Below are 17,686 nucleotides of genomic sequence, written 5' to 3'. Positions count from 1 at the left end.
CTTCGGAATCAACTCGTCTGCGTGGCCATGTCACGCCGCCGAAGAAGTCCGAACTTATTACTTGCCGAAACTCGTCATGCAAGAAAAAAAAAAAAAAGCTTAGCAGGACGTAGACTTCGTCGCGCAGTTAAACCGTCCTGTGCCCATAACCTGTCAACTGTTGCTGAGCAGTGCAAAGAAGCGGACTCTGGCAAGTGGATATGTACTGCACCGTGGCAGAACGTTTAATGAGATAGAACAGCAGATCGCGAGACACGCGCAAACAACAAAATGGAACTGCCAGTAACCACAATAACAAGTTGGCGCTAGTGTCCGGTGACGACCTGACGACACATTGCTTACACACATAACTAACAAGATTCATGTGTTGTGTGTCCAGAAAATGACTACTGGAGGCAGGATATTGCAATATTGAGTCATGTACAAGGTGAAGAAGACTACTAACAGCTAAAGAACACAGAACAAGCTCCAACTAGCAAGTGAGGTTTATTAACAAAGGTCTTCCCAAACTGGTACAAAGTTGATCAAGGGATGTCTGTGTTAATAGACCTCACTTGTTTAGTTGGAGCTTGTCCTGTGTTCTCACCCCAATGCACTTTTCAAACAAAGCAAGCCTACTGTCTACGTCAAATACTCACAAGCCTTGCCAGTTGGTCGACGTCTTCTGATACCTGATGGTGAGAGAGATAGAGATTATGCGTTTAATGGCACAAAGGTAATCTATTCTAGTAAATACTGCCTTCTTGAGTGCTATTTCGGAGAATAGATGAAACATGCAACAAGCCCACACTCCCACTCCCATAAAGGTTGACAATCTACCCATGAGTCTATTTCGAAATATGCGGTACACAACAAAAAAATGTAAAATGTCTAACTTCTTTGTGTCATACCTCTCTTTTAATATAATTAAATCGTCCACCTTTCTTAGAATTTTTTGAGACTTTTACATTGCTGAACAGAAATTTTTACAGCGCTTTACAAATAGTTATTCTAAGAGCTGCCCCATCCCCGCCTCTTCATAGTTCCTCAGCATTGCCTTCCATGCTGCAGTTTCTCTGACTGATTTATGTTCGGCTAAAAATTGCCTTGCACTCCTGCGTAGATCGTCACATTGGCTGAGGCACGCCGCAAGCATAATTTCACCTAAGTTATCGTGTGTGATCTTGTAAATACATTGCAGCCTGTTGTTTCAGGAGTTCCACTTCAAACAAGTGCCCCAAATAGAGGAGTTCAGTGCATGCTTTGACTTCTGCATCCTGGATGCTGTCACAATACAGAAAGTTGATAAATCTTTGGACAGCATCCGGGCTGACTCCTTGCAACGTGTACGAGTCACCATTCATTTTAACTACTTCCTTGAATACAGCCGAGCGGGCTGAAAGGATTAGTTTGTTCGCCGATAAAGTTTGATTTCCAACATGAATAGTAAAATCCAGAAAGTCCCCAGATACGCAAAGTTCCCGCAATCCATCAATTATATTGTTGTCAGTTGTCAACCGCTTACATTGGTGAAAAATGGCCAAATAAGATGTAAGGGTCAATCCCATCTTGACCGTTTTGGCTCTAAGATGCTGCTTTTTTAACGATAATTTCGCTATCGTTACGGGACGCAACGTCTCAAAATTCTGAAACGATGGGCTGAACGATGTGTTCACGTGGTTGTCCTGAAGAACAATATTTAGGCTGTATCTGGCGCGCACTTGTCCGTCGGTTGGGTTGACTACTTTGAGAAAAACCCCTAAGCCTGTAATCCCAAAAGTGGACGTCTGTCTCACTAAGAGCTGCCAGTGGGTGTCTTCGCTTTCACTATATATTGGGCCAGTTAGTTCGCCTCCTTCAGCCTCTAATATGTCCGCGCCGTCTTCGAGCTCCCACAGGTGTCTACTGCTAATGACATTGGCAGAACTACGAACCTCGCTGAACTGAAGACGGCGCTTGGACATTTCGATCAGCCTAGGCGGGACGGGGCACCTCAGAACACAAGACGCTAGATGGCTAGATCTGGCTAGATCCTGAGACTATTCATAGCATTCATAGCCACCGCCGCCGAGGCGTACGAACACAACGAATGATACCCCTCAGGATCTAGCGCCTCCCGGGGAGGCGCTGTTGTCCTAACTGCCACGGCAATCACCCTGCCTACTCAAGAAGTTGCCCAAAATTCCAGGACGAAAAAGAAATCTTGAAAATTAAGACAGAACAAAACGTGAGTTATAAGGCAGCTAGGGCACAGTTGGACTTCCGAAAAAAAGGAAAAAGTTTCGCTGAGTCGGTGCAAAGGGGAGTGGCACCGCTCAGTGTATCCGTGGGGACCCAGACTCTGGGGCCTCCACCCCACACTCCCCCCCAAAAAACATGAGGATGCACAAGTGTCGCGTTCCTCCTCCCTGAGCAACGTGCCAACTGGTCAGGAAGAGGTGGCCACGGCCTCCACTGAGGCCGATGGCACACCTTCAATATGGGATGGGTGCACAAAAAGCCCATCCCAGCCTGCCACGCAAGACATGGATCTCGACGATGACGACTGCGCGTCGCAGAAGTCATCGTCGAGCCTTCCGTGCACTCCTTCCCAGGGGAAGGAACAACGAAGTACAGGAGGGCCGAGGCAGGGCAAAGCGTAAGCATCCCCTACCTAGGGTACAGCCCCCATAAATACACGAAATGTCTTTGATCCTTTTGCTTTTATTTACCACTACATTCATTATGGGACAGGTAATCCTCCAGTGGAATTGTCGAAGCCTCTTTTCAAATATAAATGACATTCACGACCTTTTTGAAAAATACAATGCAGTCTGTTTTTGCTTACAAGACACATCTGAATGAACAAAGTGTAAACCCATTTCGCAGACACAATGTTTTCAGAAAGGATCGTATTAACACTACACGTACATCTGGAGGTGTGGCTGTGGTCCTTCCACTATCCACACCTGCAAAACAGATCCCACTGGTTACACATTTGGAAGCAGTAGCTGCCCAGGTATGCCTGGACAGGGTCCTTACGATATGTTCACTGTACTTGCCCCCTTCAGTGGTAATACAACAGAGATTTGGAACAGCTCTGTGACCAACTTCTTCAGCCATACCTAATTCTAGGTGACCTGAATGCCCACAACCCCTTGTGGGGCAGTTCAAAGGTAGATAGCCGGGGAAAAATGGTAGAAAGATTACTCCTTTCACGACCAGTTTGTCTACGTAACACAGGATTACATACATATATAAACTCCTCAACACAGAGTTTTTCATCCTTAGACATATCTCTTAGTAGTCCTTCCATTTATAATTGTATTGACTGGACTGTTGAACAGAACCCTCGTGGGAGTGACCACTTCCCCGTAGTCCTGACAATTCGTGGTTCCACAAACACGTTTCTTACACGACCACCACGATGGAAACTGTCCAAGGCTGACTGGAACTTGTTTCAAAAGGAAGCCACTCTTGTGGCATCATCCTTAGCTGGTAGGTCTGTTGAAGATGCAAACCGTTTTGTCACCGGAATAATTATAAATGCTGCTGAGCGATCTATCCTGCAGACATCTGGCCGTCTCCCCAAACGTCCCAAACCTTGGTGGACAGATGAATGCGGGAAAACGCGGAAAGATCAAAATCGAGCGTGGGGTATCTTTCGTAGGTACCCGACTCCAGACAACCTGATCCAATTTAAGAGAGCTCGAGCGAAAGCTTAGTGGACAAGAAAAGAAGCTAAACGTGCATCGTGGAAGAGCTTGTCATCTTTAAACAGCAACACTTCTTCTAAAGTTGTTTGGGACAGAGTTAGAAAAATTAAGGGAGACTACACAGGATTCACAATACCACTCTTAGAAGCTAACGGCGTACCTTGCAAAAACATGAGTGAACAGGCCGATGTCCTTGGCGAGCACTTCCAAAACGTCTCCAGTTCGTCACATTACAATAGAGACTTCATAAAAATTAAGCAAAGTGCTGAAAATGTAACAATTCAAAGCAGTGGAGGTGACAGGTGCCTCAACATGCCTTTCACAATGATTGAACTCTTGAAAGCTCTGTCAATAACAAAGCAAACATCACCTGGACCAGATCGCATAACATATTCCATGCTCCAGCATTTGTCTAAAACTTCCCAAGAAGCACTACTATATTTCTTCAATATAATTTGGCAAGAAGGGCACCTTCCTTCCAATTGGAAGACTGCAACAATCATACCGCTTTTGAAGCCAGGGAAAGAAGCTTCAAACCTAACAAGCTACAGGCCTGTAGCACTCACGAGTTGCTTAGGAAAGACATTCGAACGAATGGTCAACAGCCGCCTTGTTTATTACCTAGAACAACATAACCTGCTTGACAGATACCAGTGTGGGTTCCGGGCTGGCTGTTCTACCACTGATCGATCATCTTGTTCGCCTGGAAACCACTATTCGCGAAGCCTTCGTTAAAAGACAACTCTGTGTATCAATCTTTTTTGACCTAGAAAAGGCATATGACACAACTTGGCGATACGGTATAATGCTTGATCTCAAATCGTGCGGAATACGCAGCCGCCTCTTCCAATGCATTTCAGACTTCTTCGGTGGAAGAATGTTTAGGGTGCGACTCGGCACAACCCTTTCCCGCCCGTTTGTGCAAGAAAATGGCGTTCCGCAGGGATGTGTGCTGAGTGTCACCCTGTTTCTTCTCAAAATGAACTCTGTTGCCAAAGCGATACCCGCGACTATCACATACTCACTCTATGTCGACGATTTACAGATTTCATGTTCATCCTCGAACTTGGCCACATGCGAAAGACAGTTGCAGCTAGCCATTAACAAACTGAGTAAATGGTCCACTGAGAACGGTTTCGAGTTTTCAGCAGACAAAACTGTGTGTGTGCCTTTTTCAAGGCGGAGAGGGGTGCTTCCAGACCCATCTCTTTATATGAACGGGATATCTCTTGCCATCAGGCCAGAACACAAATTCTTGGGCCTGATTTTTGATACGAAACTCACGTTCTTGCCACATATAAGTAGCATGAAAGTGAAATGTTCAAATTCTTTGGCTCTGTTGAAAGTCCTCTCACACAGATCTTGGGGAGCAGATCAACACACTCTTCACCGTATTTTCACCTCTGTTGTCCGGTCAAGGCTAGACTATGGAAGCATCATCTACGGATCGGCACGGCCCTTCACATTGAAACGTCTGGACCCCATACACCACCAAGGGCTACGACTAGTCCTCGGGGCCTTCCGGACCTCACCAGTACAAAGCCTATATGTTGAATGTGATGAGATGTCCCTCGAGAGGCGACGTACTTATCTCGCTATCCGTTATGCGTTGAGGACGAAAAGTTACCCTCAACATGCGGCGCTTCCATGTGTCAAAAGTACACATCTTAGACTGCTGTTTCTTAACAGACCCTCTGCTATATGTCCCTTGTCCATGCGTATTGCACACCAGGTTCAATGTTATGATTTCACTGAATACAATTCCTTGGTATCCGAATCTGGCAAAGATCTTCCTCCATGGTCAGCACCAACACAGTCCAACTGCTCATTAACCAAGTACAGGAAAACCGATACTTCCTCAGTTGTGCTACAACAAGAATTTCAACACCTCAGGAACAGTTTTGGTGATCATGTGGATCTTTACACAGACGGATCAAAAACAAGCACAGGCGTATCGTGCGCAATGGTAACGACGACATCGACAAGGGCACATCGTCTAAATCTGGTGATGTCGATGTTCAGCGCTGAAGTTTATGCCATTATTTTGGCGCTTAACTTTATCTTGCAGAACCATATCACATCATCAGTCATCTACACTGACTCTCTTAGTGCCTTGCAAGCGATATGTAGCTTCCACAAAACAAAAAAACTTCCTTGTTCAACGTGCGAGACACTTAGCATCATTGATCACTAGCAAAGGGTACAAGCTAACCATTTGCTGGGTGCCCAGCCATGTGGGCATTGCAGGAAATGAATGTGCTGACCAGGCTGCAGCTGCCATCCTGCAGTCCGATGATGTTACTCCTTTTGATGTGCCGTTTGAGGATTTAGTTCGCGTGCTAAAATACAAAATGTAAAGTGGCAGCAATTTTGGAACTCGACAATAACACACTCCGTCTCATAAAAGGTAAAATTGGGAGGTGTATTTATCCTCTTGAAAACCGGCTTCAAGAGAGAACACGCTGCCGGCTAAGGATAGGACACACACATATTACACATGGGTTCCTACTTCAGGGAGAGGAGCCACCACATTGTATGAACTGCGACACACAACTTTCCATCATACACATTCTCATAGAATGCCCATTGTACAACATTCATCGCCAACGGTACTTTCAACACTTCTATAAGAACTTTATTCCTTTTCACCCAGCTCTTTTACTGGGTGATGAACCTCTTGTTTAATTTGAGAACGTTTTTAAGTTTTTGAGAGACGTAGGTATTCTCGACAAGTTGTAAATTTTTAATCTCGTTTGTTCTGATTCTAATTCCGTTATTTTATCTATGCTACCTTGGTGGTCTAAGTACATCATTACAGTTTTAACTTAAGTTACATTACATCACGAAGCTTGGCGCATTATGACCTTCGTTGTCGCTGCGCCAAAAAAATCCCAATCATCATCATCATGTAACTTGTTTGTGGCACCTGTCAACCTTTCTTAGAATTTTTCGAGACTTTTACATTGCTGGACAGAATTTTTTACAGCACCTTACAAATAGTTATTCTAACAGGTGCCCCGTCCCCGCCTCTTCATAGTTCCTCAGCATTGCCTTCCATGCTGCAGTTTCTCTGTCGGATTTATTTTCGGCTAAAAATTGCTTTGCATGCCTGTGCAGATCGTTAGAATGGCTGAGGCACGCCGCATGCATAATTTCGCATATATTATTATGTGTGATGTGCTCTTCTAAATACTCGGAGACCTGTTGTTTCAGTAGCTCCACCGGAAACAAATTCCTCAAATAGAGGAGTTCGATACATTCATTGACTCCTGCATCTTGAATATTGTCGCAATACAGAAAGTTCACAAATCTTTTGACAGCATCCGGACTGACTCCTTGCAATGTGTACGAGTCATGATTCACTTTTATTACCTCCTTGAGCATAGCCGAGCGGGCTGCAAGGATTATCTTGTGCGCCGAGAAAGTTTGATTTTCAATATGAATATTGAAATCCAGAAAGTCCCCAGAGGCAAAGATCCCGTAATCCATCAATTATATTACGCTTACACTGATGAATTACGCCCAAATAAGATGTAAGGGTCAATGTTATCTGAAGTGTGTTGGCACTAAGATGCTTCTTTTTGAACGGTAATGTGGCTATCATAACGGGACGCAACGTCATGAAATTCACAAAGGATGAGCTGGACGAAGTATCTACGTGGCTGTCCTCAAGCAGAATAGCTACGCTGTTCCTGGCGCGTACTTCTCCGCTGGAATCCCTTCGGGGTAGAGGGCTGCTGTGTGATCCCCTCGCCGGGAGAACCGGCCAAGTTTCGTACAGAGGAATATTAGCAACTCCCTTGCCTGGTGTTTCTCCAAAGTTCCGCACCTCAGTGCCATTAATGTGCTCAGTTACTTCGTCCATCTACCTTGAATAAATCACGTATAACGCCTTGTCCATACATTGTCCACTATATATCCTATAAGGGGGCACATCCCTGTGGTTCAATGTTACGGACAATGACGTATGACGTGACTCGTTATCTGACATTTAGTACGTGTACACATTATTAAATATTGCAGGAAAAACCGGCAATATCACATTTTAGTAAAACCACAGGACATCACAGTGACGAAGATACACCTACAATCCATTGTACGGCGCAGCTTGATCTTCGATATCCTTGCGCTCGCCATCTCTCCACGTGAATACCCGGGATCCACAGCTTCCCAGCAGCCCTTCTGCACAAGCGCTGCTTTAACTCTAATAGACCAAGCATGATAATTCTCCGAGGTCAACTTCGGAATCTTGAACTCGTCTGCCGTGGCCATGTCACGCCACCGGAGAACTCCGAAATCATCACTTGCCGAAACTCGTCATGCAAAAAAATAAAAAATAAAAGCTTAGCAGGACGTAGACTTCGTCGCGCAGTTAAACCGTCCTGTGCCCATAACCTGTCAACTGTTGCTGAGCAGTGCAAAGAAGCGGACTCTGGCAAGTGGATATGTACTGCACCGTGGCAGAACGTTTAATGAGATAGAACAGCAGATCGCGAGACACGCGCAAATAACAAAATACCTGTAACCACAATAACAAGTTGGCGCTAGTGTGCCGTGACGACCTGACGACACATTGCTTACACACATAACTAAGAAGATTCATGTATTGTGTGTCCAGAAAATGACCACTGGAGGCAGGATCTTGCAATTTTGAGTCATGTACAAGGTGAAGAAAACTACTAATAGCTAAAGAACACAGAACAAGCTCCAACTAGCAAATGAGGTTTATTAACAAAGGTCTTCCCAAACTGGTACAAAGTTGATCAGGGGTTGTCTCTGTCAATAGACCTCACTTGTTTAGTTGGAGCTTGTCCTGTGTTCTCACCCAAATGCACTTTTCAAACAAAGCAACCCTACTCTCTACGTTAAATACTCACAGGCCTTGCCAGTTAATCGAGGTCATCTGATACCTGGTGGTGAGAGAGAGATTATGCGTTTAATACCACAAAGGTAATCTATTGTAGTAAATATTGCCTTCTTGAGTGTTATTTCGGAGAATAGATGAAACATGCAACGAGCCCACACTCCCACTACCATAAGTTGTGACAATCTACCCATGCGTCTATTTCCAAATATGCGGTACACAACCAAAAATGTAAAATGTGTAACTTGTTGCCCGGCGTCGGGAACTTGGCGCCCCCATCGCCCGGCAGCAGCCTCAGTAGCCCCTTCCTGCACCCACGGTTGGGTCGCCGCAGGAGGGAGACCCCCACGTATAGCTGTGCGTGGCTTTCCCGTGTCTGGGGAAAGGGGGATCCTGGCGGTTGAGTGGACCCGGAGGTTGTTTAGGACCCTTCGGGGCCCCTCCGGGAAAGCAACACACCGCTTTGGCCCCTGCTTCCCATAGGGGAGGACGGCTGGGCCAGGGGGCGCGCCAAACCGTTGCCTTCAGCGCCACCCACGGCACCGTCGTAACTAAGGGCCCGTGTGCGACCCTTCATTAGTGTGTCAGCTGCGTTGTTGTGCTCGGTATCAGTTTGTTGCCTGTCACTTTCGACATGCTGCGTTTCTTTCATAGATTCGGAAAGATAAAGGAGGGTGGCCACTTCACGGAGGGCAACGTGCGAAAAGGTAGACGGCTGGTCAAACACGTATTTGCGGTTGAGGAGCGTGTCTGCGGTGACATGGATGTGAGCATCCTTGCCAAACGCGTCTCCCAAGTCCAGGACAGCCTCGTTTATGATATCACAATACAGGTAAGCACCTGGGCACAGTTTTGTGTAAAATGTACGAGCTGTTTTGTGCATGTGAAACGTAGAGTGGCGACGTTAGCGGCTCTAGGCGTGGTGACTGCGTTTAGCCATTACAATTCACCGTCGCGTGCATGAAACTTGTGTTCGTGCGGAGGAGGTTACAATGCTGTGAGGAATTCTTCCCCCAGCTGGACAGCCGTACCCGGTCCCTCATATCTGCTGCGTGTACCTGCAAAGCCGGGGTGATCGGCAAGTGTAAGCATACCGCTGCCGTTTGTGCGTTCATAAACGAATTCCGTGAAGAGTCCTGCACGAGCAGGCCTCAACAGTGGGGCAAGCCATCAAGCAAGCCGATCAGGGGCGAAACCAAAACAGTAGATGAGATATTCCCAGGTTTGATTGCACTTCTGTTTCTGTGTTGGTCAGAGGGGATGCTTTTAACGTTGCAAACAAACGCCTTCGTTCTAAACTCAACCAACCAACCAACTTTTGCAGGTGGTTCACAAACATGCCCTGACAGTGCGCAGCCAGCCCCTCCACAGATGCTGCTGGATTCATATGGCATGGGCACCGAAAACAGCACGCTTGCCCGCATGCTGGTGCTGATGAAAAGAACAGAAACTGAGAGGGTGTGCAGAGATGTTCTGCAAGATCTCGTCGAGGACGTTGCAGAGAAGGTGGACAGGGAACATGTCACCGACCTGCTGCAAAGCATGGGCCACAGGAGAGCAACATGGCACTACATGGAAGTGCAGCCAGTTGAAAGCCTCATGCGAACGGGGACATCCACTGGACGGAAGAGGTTTTCACTAATGCCACGCGACTTCTTAGCGACGCTAAGTGATGCTGCAAAAGGCCTCTACCGACAATCTGTATGCTTGAGAACTGATCCGCTCTGCTTGGCACTGGAAACAAAGGGACAGGCCCATAATTCACGGTAGGCGCTATAGGAACGTCTGTTTGAAAGTGTCATATTGCATTCTCTCTTTGAAAGCACAGGTGGCACGAGGAGCGCAGACTCCGGATATCGAGCTCTACCGCCCATCCCATTAGGACACGAAGGGGCAAGTTCAAGGAGCTGGCCGTGAGGATGGCATCAAGGACCACGTTCTGCAGTGCAGGGATGAAATACGGTATTGTCAGAATATTCATGATTACCACATGTGTTACATTTTATCTCTGTGCGCCTAATGTGTCATAAATATTTGAAGGTATAGCAACTGAAGCACGTGCACGGCAGTTACTGCAAGAACAGTTTGCTGCGCAGATCGCTGAGGTTTGTGAACTTCATTTTACATTCGCCATGAGATTCAATTCTATCTCTGCACTGTTTTAATTCAAACTGCAATCATTTGTTTCAGACTGGCCTTGTTGTAATGTGCACGCAGCCATGGCTTTGTTGCAGCCCAGACGGGCTTGTGAAGGTGGTCACATCATGGTCACCGAGATCAAGTGTCCACACAGATGCCGAAACACTGCGATTGTGGACGACACTGGAAAGTCCTCTGTCGAGTACCTGGAGCTCGAGGATGGGCAAGTGACACTGAAGAAGAGCCATGCGTACAACACGCAAATTCAAGTGCAATTGTACATCCTCAACCTATCAAAGGCCATCCTCTTTGTGTACAGTCCTAAGCAGAGTGTGACCGTAATCGTTGCAAGAGATGACAGCTTCCTGTCTGAGCTAATTGCAAAATTGGAATATTTTTATTTTACGTATCTCATAAATGAACTTTCTTAGGAGCATGTAATCATGAAAATAAAGTAAATACACTTGTGGCTACATGTGTGGTGTGCAGGCGGATTTGACTAAATCAGAAGGCGGATTTGACTAAATATATTGTTTATTGCTGTGCATGAACATGGACAACGGATCACATCATTCTACAAACACTAATGAGTCTAAGATAATAACATGTTAATGGTAATTACATAGTACCTTCAAGGACATTAAAGTTCATCTCTCATACAGCATAGCAGTATCCTAGGATCTTATTATGGGAGTTTGTAGGTTGACAAGTGCACTGCACACACGCATTACTTTCGACATCTCTGGTATGAGAGAAAGTGGCACACGGTTATTAAGAATATTGAACTGCTTGAGCCTCTGAATTGCCCTCTCGACGTGGATCCTTACTTGAGCAATAGCAAATGTAGCTGTCATGTCTCCAACTGATAACTGCCCTCCCCCAAGATTAAAAGGTGCATGACGAGCACAGCACCTTGGTCAGACACACTTGTCCTTATAGAGGGGAACCCCTTGTCGCTTAATACAACATCATTAGGCTTGAGAAGTGTCAAGAAACCAGAGTGACGTGTAATTTCAGAGTCTGAACACCTCCCACCATATGCAGGTGAAATAAATGCCACCATTCCATCTGGGGTTATGGCTACGAGCCACTTGAGCGTATACGTTCCTTTGTAGTGCGAGTACAGCTCGTGCTGCTGCTCTGGCTGTGAAGGTGCTTCTGTCCTGACCTCGGTACAATCTATGACAAAGGTACAGTCAGGATACTGGCGCTTGAAACATTCAGGCATTGCTTCTCGTATGCAATGGCGTGGAGGTACAAACACCCAATCCTGTAGCTTAACAGAAAGATAGTCAAGTGTTACATGAAACACGCGGCTTGCAGTCGATCTTGAGATCCCGAATAATGTTGCAAGGGCTCTGAGGCTTACTCCTAACTTAAGCTTCATCAAGAACAGCACAAGTCTGTCCTCACGAGTGACGTCAGATGACCGGTACCGTTGCTCTGGAAGAAGATTGAGGAGAACTGTGAACACGGCCAGGGTCACATTACACAGGTCTTGGAGAGCTTGCTCAGACTTCTGCAGAGTAGCGAAACCTTGAAATCCACATTGTCTCCTCCATGATTGCTCAGTACAAGTTGCCTAGAGAAAGATCATATATTGTAGTAAAGGCACAGAAGGCCATTACAAGCTGTATTTTGAGACAATTATCTTTTGATTTATCTGCACGTACTTGTTCAACTTGTTCAACGTGGTCGAAGTGGTTGACCTGGCACATGGCATTCACCCCGTCAGTTACGGACAACATCATCTTAAGTGAGCCAGCATGGGACGAGCTTTCAGTTTCTGTACCCTAGAAGAAATATTTGAACAAAATTTCTATATGCCTCACTCAAATAATTTGCACAGCACATGTACGATTTTTGTTATCACTACAGTGGGCTAAGATGGATATGAAGGCACTCACCACACCTCTGTATGTCGGTAGCCTTGGGGCAGCTGAAGCAATATCTGCTAGTATGTCGAGCTGTTCGTCCTCGCTCCGTTCTTGGTCATGCTCATCGGGCAGGGCAGAGGGCTCCGGTGTGTCTGTTGTTAACATGCCTTGACAGGTTTTTTGCAGACTGTGCACCGCATTGTGTTTCCATTGCATCCACCTGAAATTTTACAGCACTGCTGCTTAAACTTGCTTTTGTGGTCGTTTTGTTTGTGTCATGTTAAGCGAACAGCCAAGCTCTTGCAGTTGTCTCGTCTATCAATGATTTTTTATTGGGCAGCGTCGCTAAAGACGGGAGCTCCATTGTGAAAAACGACGCGAAGAGAGACGAGGACGGACCTCGTCTCTCTTCACTTCTTCTTCACTTCTCTTCTTTTTCACCATGCATTTCAACGAACACGCTCTGCACCGTCTCGGGAGCTCCATTGAGAGCTCGGGCAAACTTGCATACAGGCTGCTGCTTTGATGATTTTTGTGTAATCTCTAACGTTACTACGTGCTAATCGCTCACGTTACCTTTTGTGTCTTCCCGCATCGGGGGCTTTCTTCCGGTACACTGGCGGGAAAATCGTTGGCACATAGGAAGGATGGCCCTCGATATTACTGACGCAGTTGTCAACGAAGTGCGCTCTGCAGATTCTCGTCTTCACACGATGCAAAACAATTTAGTATAAAATAAGTAACCCCTGAATCGTAAGCTTACTCCTTGCGACGAACTGCCGTTACCCAGGCTTCTCTCCGCGCCGTCTCGTACCATTTGCCGGGAAACGAATGGAACGTTATCGGCGTGTCCACGCGCTTCGCGCTGTCAACATTGTTGTGACAGTTAACAACACAACAGTAAACGGTTCCGGGCTTTCGTCTCTTCGGCGCCAGGTTCTCGTCTTCGCAGTCCATGACGCAACAGATCGAAAAGGTCCTTGAAGTTCAAAGCTCAAACACCACGCAACCCTCTCTACTCTGCTGTCCAAGCGCCTCCTCACACGGGCACGACGTTTTAGCCCCCGCCGCCAGGGGAGAAATTGGCGCTGATGCGCCTCTCCCAAACTCCAGCCGATCGCCCCTATAGTCGGGTGGTCCTGGAAGGCCCGGCCAGGATTATTCAGCTAGTTGCCATCTCTCTTTTCATCACCTTCCCTTTTCTCTCCTTCTCGCTCTCCATTTCTTCCCTTCACCTTCTTTGGCGGCTAGAGTCAACCTTGGGCAGTTCTTTCTAGAAACTGCACTTGGGTATCGTGCAGTGGCAAGTGCTAGCATGCGTAGCATGTTCCCTTGTTGGGGTCGATGGTGGCTGGCACGCAATCTGCACCGAATGTACAACCATCTTTCATGGATTCCAATCAATTCCCCCACTTAAGACATGATCGGCCTCGAAAGAGGGGCCGCAACGAGGTTCAAGCCATGCATCTCTTTGAGAAAAACAAAGAACCATGGTATCCAAAAATCCTGATAATGTGCTGAAGTCCTGATGATGAAACAAAGTCACTTGATAAGGTATCCCCCTTCATCGTCGCTAAATCTCTTGAACACGTGATTGGAAAAACATACAAGGACAAAAAGTTGACAAGTGGACAGATCCAGATCGAGGTTGAGACCAGTCAGCAGAGTTCGGGTTTGTTGTCGATGAGGCTGGTTGGTGAGATCCCGATCTCAGTGACAGCACACCGCACTTTGAATACAGTAAAGGGGGTAATCTCCTGTGGTGAGTTACTTTTGTGCTCCGAATCGGAGATCGAAGAGGGTTTGAGAGATCAGGGTGTCGTGAGCGCAAAGCGGATTGTTATTCGTAGGGACAACAAAGAGATCCCCATCAGACATCTTGTTCTTTCATTCCAACTTCACAGTCTTCCCTCCGAGTTGAAAGCAGGCTATGTAAACTGCCCTGTGCGCCTTTACATACCCAACCCACGCAGATGTTTCAAGTGCCAGCGTTTTGGGCACCATTCGCAAGTGTGTCGTGGGCACCTAGTCTGCCCAAAGTGCGCCGGCGACGGGAAGGAACACACACCAGAATCTTGTAAAAACAGTTTTTGTTGTCCTAACTGCCACGGCAATTACCCTGCCTACTCAAGAAGTTGCCCAAAATTCCAGGACGAAAAAGAAATCTTGAAAATTAAGACAGAACAAAACGTGAGTTATAAGGCAGCTAGGGCACAGACTTCCGAAAAAAAGGAAAAAGTTTCGCTGAGTCGGTGCAAAGGGGAGTGGCACCGCTCAGTGTATCCGTGGGGACCCAGACTCTGGGGCCTCCACCCCACACTCCCCCCAAAAAACATGAGGATGCACAAGTGTCGCGTTCCTCCTCCCTGACCAACGTGCCAACTGGTCAGGAAGGGGTGGCCACGGCTTCCACCGAGGCCGATGGCACACCTTCAATATGGAATGGGTGCACAAAAAGCCCATCCCAGCCTGCCACGCAAGACATGGATCTCGACGATGACGACTGCGCGTCGCAGAAGTCATCGTCGAGGCTTCCGTGCACTCCTTCCCACGGGAACCAACAACGAAGTACAGGAGGCCCAGGTAGGGGAAAGCGTAAGCGTCCCCTACCTAGGGTACAGCCCCCATAAATACACGAAATGTCTTTGATCCTTTTGCTTTTACTTACCACTACATTCATTATGGGACAGGTAATCCTCCAGTGGAATTATCGAGGCCTCTTTTCAAATATAAGTGACATTCACGACCTTTTTGAAAAATACAATGCAGTCTGTTTGAACAAAGTGTAAACCCATTTCGCAGACACAATGTTTTCAGAAAGGATCGTATTAACACTACACGTACATCTGGAGGTGTGGCTGTGGTCCTTCCACTATCCACACCTGCAAAACAGATCCCACTGGTTACACATTTGGAAGCAGTAGCTGTCCAGGTATGCCCCGACAGAGTCCTTACGATATGTTCACTGTACCTGCCCCCTTCAGTGGTAATACAACAGAGAGATTTGGAACAGGTCTGTGACCGACTTCTTCAGCCATACCTAATTCTAGGTGACCTGAATGCCCACAACCCCTTGTGGTAGATAGCCGGGGGAAAATGGTAGAAAGATTACTCCTTTCACGACCAGTTTGTCTACTTAACACAGGATTACATACATATATAAACTCCTCAACACAGAGTTTTTCATCCTTAGACATATCTCTTAGTAGTCCTTCCATTTATAATTGTATTGACTGGACTGTTGAACAGAACCCTCGTGGGAGTGACCACTTCCCCGTAGTCCTGACAATTCGTGGTTCCACAAACACGTTTCTTACACGACCACCACGATGGAAACTGTCCAAGGCTGACTGGAACTTGTTTCAAAAGGAAGCCACTCTTGTGGCATCATCCTTAGCTGGTAGGTCTGTTGAAGATGCAAACCGTTTTGTCACCGGAATAATTATAAATGCTGCTGAGCGATCTATCCTGCAGACATCTGGCCGTCTCCCCAAACGTCCCAAACCTTGGTGGACAGATGAATGCGGGAAAACGCGGAAAGATCAAAATCGAGCGTGGGGTATCTTTCGTAGGTACCCGACTCCAGACAACCTGATCCAATTTAAGAGAGCTCGAGCGAAAGCTTAGTGGACAAGAAAAGAAGCTAAACGTGCATCGTGGAAGAGCTTGTCATCTTTAAACAGCAACACTTCTTCTAAAGTTGTTTGGGACAGAGTTAGAAAAATTAAGGGAGACTACACAGGATTCACAATACCACTCTTAGAAGCTAACGGCGTACCTTGCAAAAACATGAGTGAACAGGCCGATGTCCTTGGCGAGCACTTCCAAAACGTCTCCAGTTCGTCACATTACAATAGAGACTTCATAAAAATTAAGCAAAGTGCTGAAAAAGTAACAATTCAAAGCAGTGGAGGTTATAGGTGCCTCTACAACATGCCTTTCACAATGATTGAACTCTTGAAAGCTCTGTCAATAACAAAGCAAACATCACCTGGACCAGATCGCATAACATATTCTATGCTCCAGCATTTGTCTAAAACTTCCCAAGAAGCACTACTACATTTCTTCAATTTGATTTGGCAAGAAGGGCACCTTCCTTCCAATTGGAAGATTGCAACAATCATACCGCTTTTGAAGCCAGGGAAAGAAGCTTCAAACCCAACAAGCTACAGGCCTGTAGCACTCACGAGTTGCTTAGGAAAGACATTCGAACGAATGGTCAACAGCCGCCTTGTTTATTACCTAGAACAACATAACCTGCTTGACAGATACCAGTGTGGATTCCGGGCTGGCTGTTCTACCACTGATCGATCATCTTGTTCGCCTGGAAACCACTATTCGCGAAGCCTTCGTTAAAACTCTGTGTATCAATCTTTTTTGACCTAGAAAAGCCATATGACACAACTTGGCGATACGGTATAATGCTTGATCTCATATCGGTCGGAATACGCGGCCGCCTCTTCCAGTGCATTTCAGACTTGTTCGGTGGAAGAATGTTTAGGGTGCGACTCGGCACAACCCTTTCCCGCCCGTTTGTGCAAGAAAATGGCGTTCCGCAGGGATGTGTGCTGAGTGTCACCCTGTTTCTTCTCAAAATGAACTCTGTTGCCAAAGCGATACCCGCGACTATCACATACTCTATGTCGACGATTTACAGATTTCATGTTCATCCTCGAACTTGGCCACATGCGAAAGACAGTTGCAGCTAGCCATTAACAAACTGAGTAAATGGTCCACTGAGAACGGTTTCGAGTTTTCAGCAGACAAAACTGTGTGTGCCTTTTTCAAGGCGGAGAGGGGTGCTTCCAGACCCATCTCTTTATATGAACGGGATATCTCTTGCCATCAGGCCAGAACACAAATTCTTGGGCCTGATTTTTGATAGGAAACTCACGTTCTTGCCACATATAAGTAGCCTGAAAGTGAAATGTACAAATTCTTTGGCTCTGTTGAAAGTCCTCTCACACAGATCTTGGGGAGCAGATCAACACACTCTTCACCGTATTTTCACCTCTGTTGTCCGGTCAAGGCTAGACTATGGAAGCATCATCTACGGATCGGCACGGCCCTCCACATTGAAACGTCTGGACCCCATACACCACCAAGGGCTACGACTAGTCCTCGGGGCCTTC

At 46.5% G+C, this 17,686-nt stretch overlaps 1 protein-coding gene and 1 pseudogene across 2 annotated transcripts in view; one reads left to right on the top strand and one right to left on the bottom strand.

Moving 5' to 3' along the window:
- The window catches only part of LOC135376166 (uncharacterized), an 86,420-nt gene extending 75,274 nt beyond the window's left edge, over window positions 1-11,146 (top strand). For both annotated transcript variants that reach the window (XM_064608761.1, XM_064608762.1), the window contains 5 exons: window positions 9,193-9,370; window positions 9,863-10,304; window positions 10,367-10,500; window positions 10,579-10,643; window positions 10,729-11,146. In XM_064608761.1, coding sequence (XP_064464831.1) covers window positions 9,910-10,304; window positions 10,367-10,500; window positions 10,579-10,643; window positions 10,729-10,908 — 774 coding nt within the window. In that variant the 5' untranslated portion in view covers window positions 9,193-9,370; window positions 9,863-9,909 and the 3' untranslated portion in view covers window positions 10,909-11,146. The remainder of the gene's footprint in view (window positions 1-9,192; window positions 9,371-9,862; window positions 10,305-10,366; window positions 10,501-10,578; window positions 10,644-10,728) is intronic.
- A 189-nt stretch (window positions 11,147-11,335) lies between these two features.
- LOC135376155 (uncharacterized) lies at window positions 11,336-12,480 on the bottom strand (annotated as a pseudogene).
- Between the last annotated feature and the right edge of the window lie 5,206 nt (window positions 12,481-17,686).

The sequence above is a fragment of the Ornithodoros turicata genome, unplaced genomic scaffold, assembly GCF_037126465.1.
Source record: "Ornithodoros turicata isolate Travis unplaced genomic scaffold, ASM3712646v1 ctg00001048.1, whole genome shotgun sequence".
In the NCBI taxonomy this organism is placed as follows: domain Eukaryota; kingdom Metazoa; phylum Arthropoda; class Arachnida; order Ixodida; family Argasidae; genus Ornithodoros; species Ornithodoros turicata.
This window is presented reverse-complemented; position numbering and strand designations above follow the sequence as displayed.